The sequence below is a fragment of the Passer domesticus genome, chromosome 27 (genome assembly GCF_036417665.1).
Source record: "Passer domesticus isolate bPasDom1 chromosome 27, bPasDom1.hap1, whole genome shotgun sequence".
Classification (NCBI taxonomy): Eukaryota; Metazoa; Chordata; class Aves; order Passeriformes; family Passeridae; genus Passer; species Passer domesticus.
The window spans coordinates 1323947-1334421 of record NC_087500.1 but is presented as its reverse complement, the minus strand read 5'-3'; the positions used below and the strand labels follow the sequence as shown (position 1 = coordinate 1334421).

The 10475-nt window shown below is 57.3% G+C and overlaps 1 protein-coding gene across 2 annotated transcripts; it reads right to left on the bottom strand.

Moving 5' to 3' along the window:
• Positions 1–1862: 1862 nt before the first annotated feature.
• Positions 1863–4986, bottom strand: LOC135286749 (uncharacterized). 2 transcript variants are annotated; one of them, XM_064399956.1, is made up of 4 exons: positions 3752–4986; positions 3557–3646; positions 3154–3218; positions 1863–2433 (listed from the first exon to the last, which is right to left on the bottom strand). In XM_064399956.1, the coding sequence occupies exons 1-4, from the start codon at positions 4874–4876 to the stop codon at positions 2178–2180; spliced, it is 1536 nt and encodes a 511-aa protein (XP_064256026.1). In that variant the 5' UTR covers positions 4877–4986; the 3' UTR covers positions 1863–2177. The 2 variants fall into 2 exon arrangements, with proteins under 2 accessions (XP_064256026.1, XP_064256027.1); XM_064399957.1 differs by lacking the exon at positions 3557–3646.
• Positions 4987–10475: the final 5489 nt, after the last annotated feature.

Sequence of the window (10475 nt, the reverse complement as noted above, 5' to 3'; positions counted from 1 at the left end):
TCTGAGGAAATAAAGGCAAGGAAATAACTGTGAAGGAAATTAATGGAAATAGTCAAGAAAATGGTAGTAAGGAAAAAGCCAAGAATGTTGCCTCCAAGGAAGTGTTATCCAAGGAGATAAGAGCAAATAAATGACAAGAAAATAACAGCTAAAAAACTGGGATCCAAGGAAATATCCTGGGATATTGCCACCAAAGTAGCAGCATCCAAGGAAAGCCCCAGTGATTCCTACATCAGAACAAGAGCTGAAGAAGAAGTGCAGGCATTGCCTATACTAAAAGTATCTGCCAGGCCCTTGATAACCAGGAAAATGAATCCCAGGCTGAGCTGGGAAATGCAGGCCCTTGATAACCAGGAAAATGAATCCCAGGCTGAGCTGGGCAATGCAGGGTACTGTGATGTGGAGGGAGAGATTCTCCGACTCCCTTCAACTGTCTGGGAAAACACTGGGGATTAATTAAGTGGCTGTAAATGGGCAGAGCAGGGAAAGCACAGTGCAAGGGAAGGATTTGGAGAGGGGAGGAAGAGGGTACCTGGCCTCTCCTGCTCTACATTCTCTGCCTTGTACTTGTGCCTCTCTACCACAGATGTTCAAAGAAGCCCAGAAGATGTTGCTCGTGTTCCAGGGGCTCCCAGGGCCACCAAGACCTCCCTCTCTGCCATCACTCAGTGCCGCTCCCAAGGGTGCACAGGACATCAGGAATGAAAATCATGCAACCATCAGCCTGGGAGCCAGGCAGGAGTGAGGGAGGGCAAAGGGAAGGAGGAGGAGGAGGTGAAAACCTCAGGGGTGCAGAGGGGACAATGCTGCTTGTGCAGCTCCAAGCCAGCACCACGGGGACACCCGTGCCGAGACCTCTGCAGGAGGACACCGGCCATTCCCCTTCCCACCCCCCACCCAGAGCTCTTGTGCTCACAGGAGACATTTGGAACACAAAAGTGTTTGACCCTGGAAAGCTACAGGGGCCTTGGGATGTTTTAGAAGCACTACTGCAAAGCCTCTTCCTTTGATATCCAAAGAGCTATCTAGGAAGGTCTCGTTGGAATGGGAAAACTCCACATGGAGTGCTGGAGCCAGGCACTGGCACTGGGGCTGGCAGAAATAACACCTGGGTGAGGTAGGACCAGGTGCATGCTCTGCTCAGCCCAGTGGCAGAGCTGAAGGGGGAAGTGCAAAGATAAGGAGTGGCAGAGGCAGAGGGACTGCTGGAGCCCCTCTGAAGCAGCCATTGGACAAATGTCCCAGACAGGCACATCCCAAGAAGCCCAGGATGCCCAAGGCTGTGGCCAGCAGGCAGGGGGAGGGGATCCAAAACAAGGGCAATGGAAACAGGTCCCTGCTGGGGGCAGCAGGGCAATCCCCTCCTGGCCCATCTCACCTTCCCAGCTCCCTCTGCACAACACGGGGCAGGCTCTGAGCCGCTGGGGCCGGACAAGCACGGTGTGGACAAGCTCCATCCAGGCTGGAGGGGCTGCCCAGGGGGAGTCAGGCCAGCCACGCTCTTTGAGAGGCTCCCTGGGGACGCTGTCCTGAGGGGCAGAGCAGTCCAGAGGGGCTGGACATTCTGCAGGGAGAAATCCTTGAAGGCACAGGCAGGAACAGGCCGTGCCCGTGTGCCCAAAGACGAGCTGGTGAGGAAGCACAGCGGCTGAGCAGGAAGCTTTACCTGGGACTCTGGGAAAACACAGAATTTACTCCTTTGTCAGAAGGGCAGCACCACAGGAGGATGGTGAGGATGTTGTTGGGGCGTGCAGGGAGAAAGGCGGAAAAGCAAAGGCCCAGCTGGAACTGAATTTGGCCAATTCCATAAGGGAGAACAGAAACTGCTTTTACAAATACATCAGCAACACCAGGAGGAACAAGAACAAACTTGGTTTTTATTGAATGCAGGGGAAAACATTGCTACAAGGGATGAGGAAAAGCCTGAGATACTGATGCCTTCTCTGGGTGTCCCAGAGCTTGTGCTTGCCTGCAGCACCCTCTGGCCTTCCCTCAGCAGTGACAGCAAGAAAATAACAGTCAAGGAAAAAGCATGTAAGGAAATAACAACAGCCATGGAAGCAGCATCCAAGGAGAGCCTCAGCAGATCCTATTGTGGAACAAGAGGCGAAGAGTTGTTGGCAACCTATTAACTATTCAACCTCATGAAAATTTTCCAGGCACTCGAGTTCTTCACACTATGTCTCTTCCTGAAATCCTTTTTTGTCACTTTCATAGGAATCCGTGATGCATTGAACCAATGGCACTTCAGATTTCCTGAACAGAGAAAATCTCTGCAAAGCGCCGATGGAGGGAAGGCCTTTTAAAAGCAAGGATGCACGGGCATGCAGCGACAATGGCTGGCGGTGGGAGGAGCTCTCTGCCCTTTGCTGCTCTACATTCTGTGCCTCCTTGTTATCCTTCCTCCCTCTCTGTACCAGTTTTACACAGAACCTGAAAAAAAAAAAGAAAGGGAAAATGGGCATAAAAGAGAAGGCAGCTGGTGATGGAGGCTGTGGGCAACAGGGGTGCCTGTGCTCTGCCCTGTCTGGGAAGCAGCCGCTGGAGCAGTCGGGAAGGGGCATTTCCAACGCTGCAAAGCAATGCAGTGAGCAAGGTGAACAGGGACAAAAAGGCTTCTGGACATCCCATGGCCAGAGGTCCCTGCTCCCGCTCCCTAAGCAGGGAGGTTTGGCCAGGGAGGGCTGCAGCAGGTACCAGCACCTCTCCCTGCTCTGGGATGTGTCAGCTGAGCCCAAGGAAGATGGGGAGCCCCAGCAGGGATGGCAATGGCTGGCAATCCAGGGAATGAGCCCTGCATGCAAAAGGCAGCTGGAGAGGATGGGAGTGAGTTCTTCAGCAGCCACTGTGGGGAGGGAGTGGGGAAAAATAGGGCAGAGCCACAGCAGAGGAGACTGCTCGTGCTCACAGAGATTTGGGAGCGCCCCGGGGCCCAAGACATCCATCCCAGCGCCGGCGTGGGAAGGGCTGCTTGGGCTGGGAGCCCCTGGCCGTGCCCAGCGCTCCGGAGCCGCTTTCCCAGGGCTCCCCCAAACGCGACGTGTCGGAAACACGGCCCGAGGAGTCCTGGGCAGCGGCACCTGCGTGGCTGCGGGGCTCCAGGGGGAGCTGCTCTGCACAGGAAAGACTCTTGGTGGCATGGGCAGGACTTACCTTCTCAGCCACAATTTCCTGGTATGGCTGGCTTGGGAAGCACCTTCATGGGATAGGAAGCGCATCTAGGGATGGAAAATGGGAGATTTGCAACATCAGTTTTCCTGTAATATTCTGGCAAACAGGGGAGAGGGTGAAAGCTCTCATTGCTGTGTGGGTGAAGACAGGAGAGCAAAGCAAAGCTGGGGAGAGCTGGGACAGAAGGCAGGACAAGCTCCCCCCAGGCAGGTTGGACCCTGCTGAGCTGAGTGCTGGAGATGCTGCCACAAGCTTCAGGCTTGGAAAAACATCTCCTGGGGCACCCAGCACGTGCAGGGGCATCTGCAGTGGCACATGGGTCTTGTCACCTGGGCACTCCAGCTACAAGACAGACAGCTGTGTGTCACACAAGATATTGACTTACGTGGAAGAAGATTTTCAGCATCACACCAATGATAACAAAGAGAGATAACAAAACCACAAACATGATCATTTCCTGTGTATGCGCTGGTTTCTGTTCAGAGAAGAGGAAAGAAGATCATGGGGGGCAAGAGGATTGCTCCTTCCATTCTTCCTTACCCGGAAGGACACACGCAGCAGTGCCCTGCAGCTCTCTTACCTTCTCTGTGGGCTCCTGATCCTCCTCCAGAGCTGTGCGCCTGGAGATGTTCTCTTGCAGAGGACACCGGCCCATGGGATCATAGGCTCCATGGGTTTCTTGCCTCTCACTGAGCACCTTTAGAAGCAGCCCAGTCTTTGAGACCATCTTGGCACAGGCCTGCTGGAGCTGGGGCAGGCTGCAGTCCCTCCTCAGGGCTCGCTCCACGTGGGCCATGAACATCTGCAGGCTTTTGTCTGGCACCAGCAAGCGCAGCTGACGATCAACCACGGCTTCCAAGAGCTCTCCTGGAACCGGTGCAAGGTCTGGACTTTGGGGGCTCCAAGGTTTATTGAGGAACCTGGAACCTTCTTCCTGTTGCTTCCAGTGTGTGTCTGTGGTGTCAGGCATGAGCAGGAGGTGCCCACCTAGAGAGGAATGCTCCTTCTCAGCCGTGGCTCCTCCTCTGCTGCTCACAGCATGTTGGCCCTGAACCAATGGGTCAGAGAGAAAATCCAGGTTGCTGTTTAGACGCTGCTCATCTTTGGTGATGGTTGCTGTGGGCTCTCCCTCTGATTTCACAGGGCTCAAGACCTGGTAGAAAAGCTGATTATGTCCAACCCAATACTGGCTGTCTTCCTTTTTTGGCTGTTTGTGGGAATTGACATAGTTCTGCCTTAGAGCTAAATCTTCCACCTCACCTCTGAGGTGCCTGTCAACAGATTTGTCAAGAATGTGGTTTAACCCACTAGTTAGATCCCAGGAGTTCAGTGCTTGCCAATTCAAACGTGGTTCCATCTGATTTTGACCCCAGCTTGAGGAGATCTTTTCCACCACATGCTTCAGCCTGGCAAACTGGGGCTGGTGTGGGACAGTGATTTTTGCAGCCTTGATGCTTTCAGCCTTGTGCAGCTTCTTCTTGACCTTGGCCCTCAGGTCACCAGCACTTATTTTGCCTTCGTGCCCCAAGAGATGCTGAGGGGGATATGAATTTGTTCTGGAGCTATGCAGGCTGCTGACACCATCAGCACTCAGGGTCAGGGCAACCACAAGTGTTACAGTTCCATGATCTCCCAGTGAAGGCTCCTTGGGCTTGAGGATCAACACGGGGCTGGTGTTCAGCTCTCTGCCTTGTTCCATGTCCATTATTTCTCCCCGTGTCTGCAGCACAGTTGAGTGAACTGTAGAACACCAAGAGAGCAGATCAGCAGCTGGGCACAGACACAGGCTCAGAGGTTACCCTGAGCAGCAGGAGCTCATCTCTAAGTTTAGGCATCCCAAGAGCAGAGTGGGGGATGTGTTGTGGGGAGCAGAAGAGCCCTTCAATCCATGCCATTATCCCCTTGGGGCAGAGCAGAGAGCTGGTTCTTTCCAGGTGTCTCCTGGGGCTCTGTTTGCATGGGAGGGAAACATCCCTGGGGAGTGGCTTTGCTGTCGGAGAGGTTCCCACAGCTCTAGATGAGCAGGCTTGGGATGCTCTGCAGGACCTAGTGAAGAGCCTGAGACCCCAGAGGAAGGACCCGCGCTGCAATAGGGGCACAGACTGGCAGGGGAGGAAAGCCCAGGGACTCCTTTGCTCCAGGGCCATTCCCAAGAGCAGCAGCCCAAGCTCTTACACTGTGAAAAACTTCCCCAAAGGCACCAGAGCTCTGGGACTGTGCTGTGGGAAACCTGGGGCTGAGCCAGTGAGAGAAGCGAGCTCCCTGGAGCCTTTGGCAACCTGGCTGTATCTGTTTGCACAAGTGCAGCCTGGCCCTGCTGTGGACAGGATGTGCTGTGCCCTGTGCCCAGCTGGAGCAGCAGGACGGTGCTTTGCTCCCCCTGCACAGCCCAAGGAGGGCATGACGGTGCTTGCTGTTCACCCTGCAGAGCACAGTGCGGACCCTGCCCTTTGTCCTGCAGTGGGCAGTGGGGTGGCACAGAAAGCAGGCTGTTAGGGGAATTTGGGGGATTTATGAGCAGACCTCGCCTTCCAGCACCAGGAAACGGCACGGGGCATTCCTGCTTTCCCTGCCTGGGGGCATGCTGTGGGTAGCAAATTCGTAGCTTTGGTGGGCCCAGTGAGCTGTTCCTTCTCCAGACAATATGTGACACACAAGATATGGACAATCACCAGGAGCTTTCCATCCCAAGGGGTTTTGTCCAAGGCCTGCGCTCCAAGGGGAGATCAGGCCCCCCAGCACGGGGCAGTGCTGCAGCATCTCCCCAGGCTCAAGAGAAGTGGCAGATTTGAGCTCCCCCCAGCCCCTCCGGACACCAACCGCACTGCGGGGCGCTGCTGCTGCACAGCTTCTCGCACAGGAACTGGATGGTCCTGCAGGGGCTCTCGGGCCGGGGACGCTCCTGGCACAGGCAGCAGGCCGTCTCCTTGGGCACTTGCCTGCAGACAAGAGGGGATTATTGCAGGAACACCTGCCCACCCACTCCGTGGCTCAGAGCCCGACTCAGGGAACACACAGGAACCCCACTCATGGGGCTTGTGCTTCACTGTGTGCCACAGCTCTGCGAAAGGCCCCTGACTCCCAATGCCAAACATCAGAAAGGGGATTTTAACCTGGAAAGTGGAACTGCTCCCAAAATACCATGTGACACAGAAATGCACCCGCCTGGAGTTCAAACTCTGCTTTGAGAGACCTGCAGCAAGTCACCCAAAAAGGTGAAATTCTGCCTCTCAGCGGGTGAGTTTTGGCACCTTCCCACAAGGAAACAGCAATTCTTGAGTTTACTGGGTTTCTTCTGGTTTTGTGGCACATGGATTTGTTTCCCCAGCAGAGCCCTTGTCCCAGCACTCAGAGCCTGCTGGCGGCTGGGGCTCAGTCCCACACACTCACAGGGTTTCCAAGCTCACTGTGGTCTGTAGTAGCTGCAGCAGCGTCTGCGGGGTCACTTGGGTGGCACTCAGGTCTCTGCAAACATTGCAAAGAGATCATGAAATTCTCTGGTGACATTGCCAGGACTCTGCTCTGAGAGCAAGCCCAGGGCCCTGATGATGGTGGTGCTGTTGGCAGAGGCATCCCCTTCTGCCTGCTCCAAGAGCAGCCCTTCTGGAGCCCAGCTTCCCTCTGCCTCGCCCTGCTCTAAACCAGCCCCTCAGAATCAGGAGGGCAACCCTGCAGCTCTCGTGGCACACAGATGCCACCAGAAGGACTGACCCTCTCCTGACCTCCTGCTGCTGTCCCCTGAGGGCAGCTGAGTCTCTGGAGGAGGCAGGAGCCTGGAGCTGCTGGCAGGAGTGCACTTCATTCCCAGAGCCCTGCGGCCACTCCACGGCCCCACAGCTGCATGGGCTCTCTCAATCCCTGAAAGGTTGTGTCCCAGTTCCTGGGCTGCTTTGCAGCTGGGGACACACCAGCACTGCTTGGCCTTTGCCTTGCTCTGCTGCAGCTGGGCCACTTGTGTCTCCAGCAGACTCAGGCTGGCCCACAGGCAGATTTGCTCCTGCCCCATTTGGGCTGCGCTCCTGAGAACAGGGCACTTGAGAGAGACACAGCTCTCTGCGGATCTGCTCCAAACGAGCCAATACTTACAGAGAGCGCACTGAGGGCAGCTTGAAGAAGGCAGAGTCATCTATCACAACCAGCGGGTTTTGGCTGAGGATCCTGGGAAACAACAGAGCTCTGTCAGGGCTGATGGCAAGGATGTGAGCTGGCTGTGCCGGGCACGTGGGCACGGCCTGGGCCCATCCAAGGAAGCCTTGCAGGAGATGAGCAGGGCAGGGCAAAGGGCCTTTGCAGCTGCACACTCCTGCTGCTCCCTGGCTGACATGCACAGTCGCAATCAGGACCTTCCCAAGGGCAAATCTGCTCCTGCCCAGGGACCCTGCAGAGACCCTGCAGAGGCTCGCCCTGCCGTGCCTTTAGCCCTGGGGCCACTTACAGCTCCTGGAGGAACTGCATCCCATGCCAGGCCTGGAAAGTGCCGCTGCGGATCCGCGTGAGGCCGTTCCCGGAGAGATTTCTGGGGAAAGAAGAGGTCACACACAGGAATCGGGCCTGCCCTACAGAAAGATGGGACAAAGCGGGATCCCTTTGCAGGAAAGGTGCAAATCCAAGGTGGAAGAGGGAGGCAACTGCTGCTTTCTCAGTGTTTGTAGCCTGCCCAGGAGGCCAAGTGAGGGGCACACGTGCTGACTCTCTTTCTGTTCCAGGAAGCAGCCAAGGCTTCAAGAACTGGCTGCCTGATGGCTGTGTGTGGACAGCCCCGCTGGGCTCTGTCCCCTGGCGTGGCTGCCCAGCCATCGGCATTGACCTCTGCAGCTCAGCTGGGCTCTGGGCAGGGCAGAGTTAGGGACTGAGGGCAAAAGAACAGCAGCATTTTCCTGCACAGGAAATTGGGGTGCCCAATGCAAAAACAGAGGTAAAAGCACCAGAAAGGAACTTGATCACTCACAGAAACTTCAGGAAAGGCAGTGGCTCAAAAGCCCGTTCCTCAATGGACTGGATCTCATTGTAGGACAAATCCCTGTTCCAGTTAGAGCAACAAATGTCACTTCCAATTGCCCTGTTGCATCTAGTTGCCTCTGCAGCCTTGATCCCAGCACGGACAAAGGCCACATGCCCGTGGCTGGGCTGAGCAGCAGGGACCCAGGGAGGGGCAGGCAGGAGCCCCCCACCATGGGCAGGGCCCGGTGCTTACAGGTGCTTCAGCAGGAACAGCCCCTCCAGGGAATGGCTCTTCACTGTCCGCAGCTCATTGTCCCTGAGCACTCTGCAAGGGGACACAGGGACATTGTGACAGCGGCCGCTGGCCAGCAGCAAATGGCATTGTCATGGGAAAATCTCCTGCAGCAGCTTGACTGAAGCATATCTTTGGGACACTGCAGGGATTGTCCCCACTCCTGGCCACAGCAGGCCCTTGCTCCTGGCCGGCTGAAGGTGACCACAGCGTCATCCCTGGGCAGACACACACGGGGATGGTGCCCTGGCTGCAAGAGGCTCATGGCAATTCTTGCCATACTGGGAAGCTGGGCTGATTCACACCCCTCCTTGCAGAGCCACAGAGCTTTGAACTCCAATGGAAAGGATGCAAGCGGGTGGTGTGGGGGCTGCTGATCCCATCCCCAGACCAAAGGATGGAAAATCCCCAAACTCCTGACTTTTGAAATGGTGCAGGCCACTTACAAGGTCTCAGCCCATGGGTAGTCCTTCCAGGCCTGTTTTCCAACAGCAGCAATGGAGTTGCCAGTGAAATCTCTGCAAAGAAACAAAAGGCCCGGTGCCCCCTCAGGAAAACCCATTTCCTTGCTGCTGAGCTGGAACTGGGCTTTGCCTGGAGAAGGCACAGCGTGCCCAGCCTGGCTTCACCCCCATGCTGAGCTCAGGCCCCCAAACCCACGCTGTCCCCAGGCAGGGAGTCCCCCGGGTGTCCCAGGTGGGCTCTGCAGAACACAGGGAGCCGAGGAGGGGCAGCTGTAGGGCTCTGTGGGGCCCCGGGACTCACAGGACGGCCAGGGCTTGGCGGCGGCTGGCCGGGGGCACGGTGGCCAGCCCGGTGTGGCGGCAGTTCAGCCGCCCATGGCCCGGGCAGCGGCAGGGCTCTGGGCAGAGCTCTTTGGCCACTCCTGTCGAGGGAGCCACTGCCAGCAGCAGGGCCAGCAGGAGCAGAGCGCGCACGAGACGCGGCACCAGGTCCATGGCGAGGCAGGACTGGCTGCAGTCACCTGGGACACAGCCCTCAGGTGCAGCTGCGGCAGTTCCTGTGTCACAGTGGTGCTGCCAATGTCACAGTGCTCCTTCTTATGTCACTGTAGCAATGCTTGTGTCACTGTGGCTGTACTTGGCATCAGTGCTTGCAGGCCACACTGTCGTCAAATGACTCTGTATCAGAACCATCAATCTGCGGAATCATGGAATGGATGGGCTTGGAAGGGACCCTAAGGCACATCCAGTGCCACCCCTGCCATGCACAGGCACCCCTTCCACTATCCCAGGCTGCTCCAAGCCTCGTCCAACCTGGCCTTGGACACTGCCAGGGATCCAGGGGCAGCCACAGCTGCTCTGGGCACCCTGTGCCAGGGCCTCACCCCCCACACAGGGAAGGATTTCTCCTGAACATTTGATCTAAGCCTGCTCTCTGTCACTGTGGAGCCATTCCCATTTGTATTGGGTTTGTGTGGCCAAGTTTTCGCATGGCATTGGGGCTACAGGTGCTGTTGAAATTGCTTTTGCTTCTCATTATGTTGCCCTGGTTTTGTTGGTAATAAAGGTAATTAATATCCCCAAGTTCCCTCCGTTGTGTCCGTGAGGGTGATGACCAGGGAGGGATCTCTCCCTCTCTTTCTGGAAGCTCATGAGCCTTTTGCTGCCTTTTCTCTCCTCTCCACTCGGGCGGAGCGCTGACAGCGCCTTTGGTGGGCAGCCGGTATCCAGCCAGGGCCAAAGCCCGCCTGGCGCCGGGAGAGCGCGGGCAGCTTCCCGAAAGCCGGGCACAGGCGGGATGGCCGCCGGCAGAGCCTGAGGGAGCCGCAGCGCCAATGGCGGGAAGCGCGGGCAGCCTGAGGGGCGGCAGCTCCGCCTCAGCGCGCCGGCACCGGCAGCGACCGCCGCGCAAAGGGAGCGGCGGGCAGCTTTGGCGAGGCCGGCACGGCCCCGCAAGCAGCGCCCGCACAGGCGCCCCGGCCCGGCCGGGAAGCGCGGCCGCTCCGCCGCACAGGCAGCTCCGGCTCCGGGCAGCGCCTCCGGCAGCGGCCGCCCCGGCCTGAGGGGAAACGCGCGGGCCAGCAGCTCGGGCCGGGGCGGCTCCGGCA

What these genes read in the sequence shown, in the direction of transcription:
- LOC135286749 (XM_064399956.1), bottom strand. Translation starts at nt 4,876, where the DNA reads ATGGACATGGAACAAGGCAGAGAGCTGAACACCAGCCCCGTGTTGATC. An exon ending in ATCAGGAGCCCACAGAGAAG is followed by an intron (nt 3,647 to 3,751) that starts GTAAGAGAGCTG and finishes TTCTCTGAACAG; the next exon opens with AAACCAGCGCATACACAGGA. An exon ending in TGCTGAAAATCTTCTTCCAC is followed by an intron (nt 3,219 to 3,556) that starts GTAAGTCAATAT and finishes TTCCATCCCTAG; the next exon opens with ATGCGCTTCCTATCCCATGA.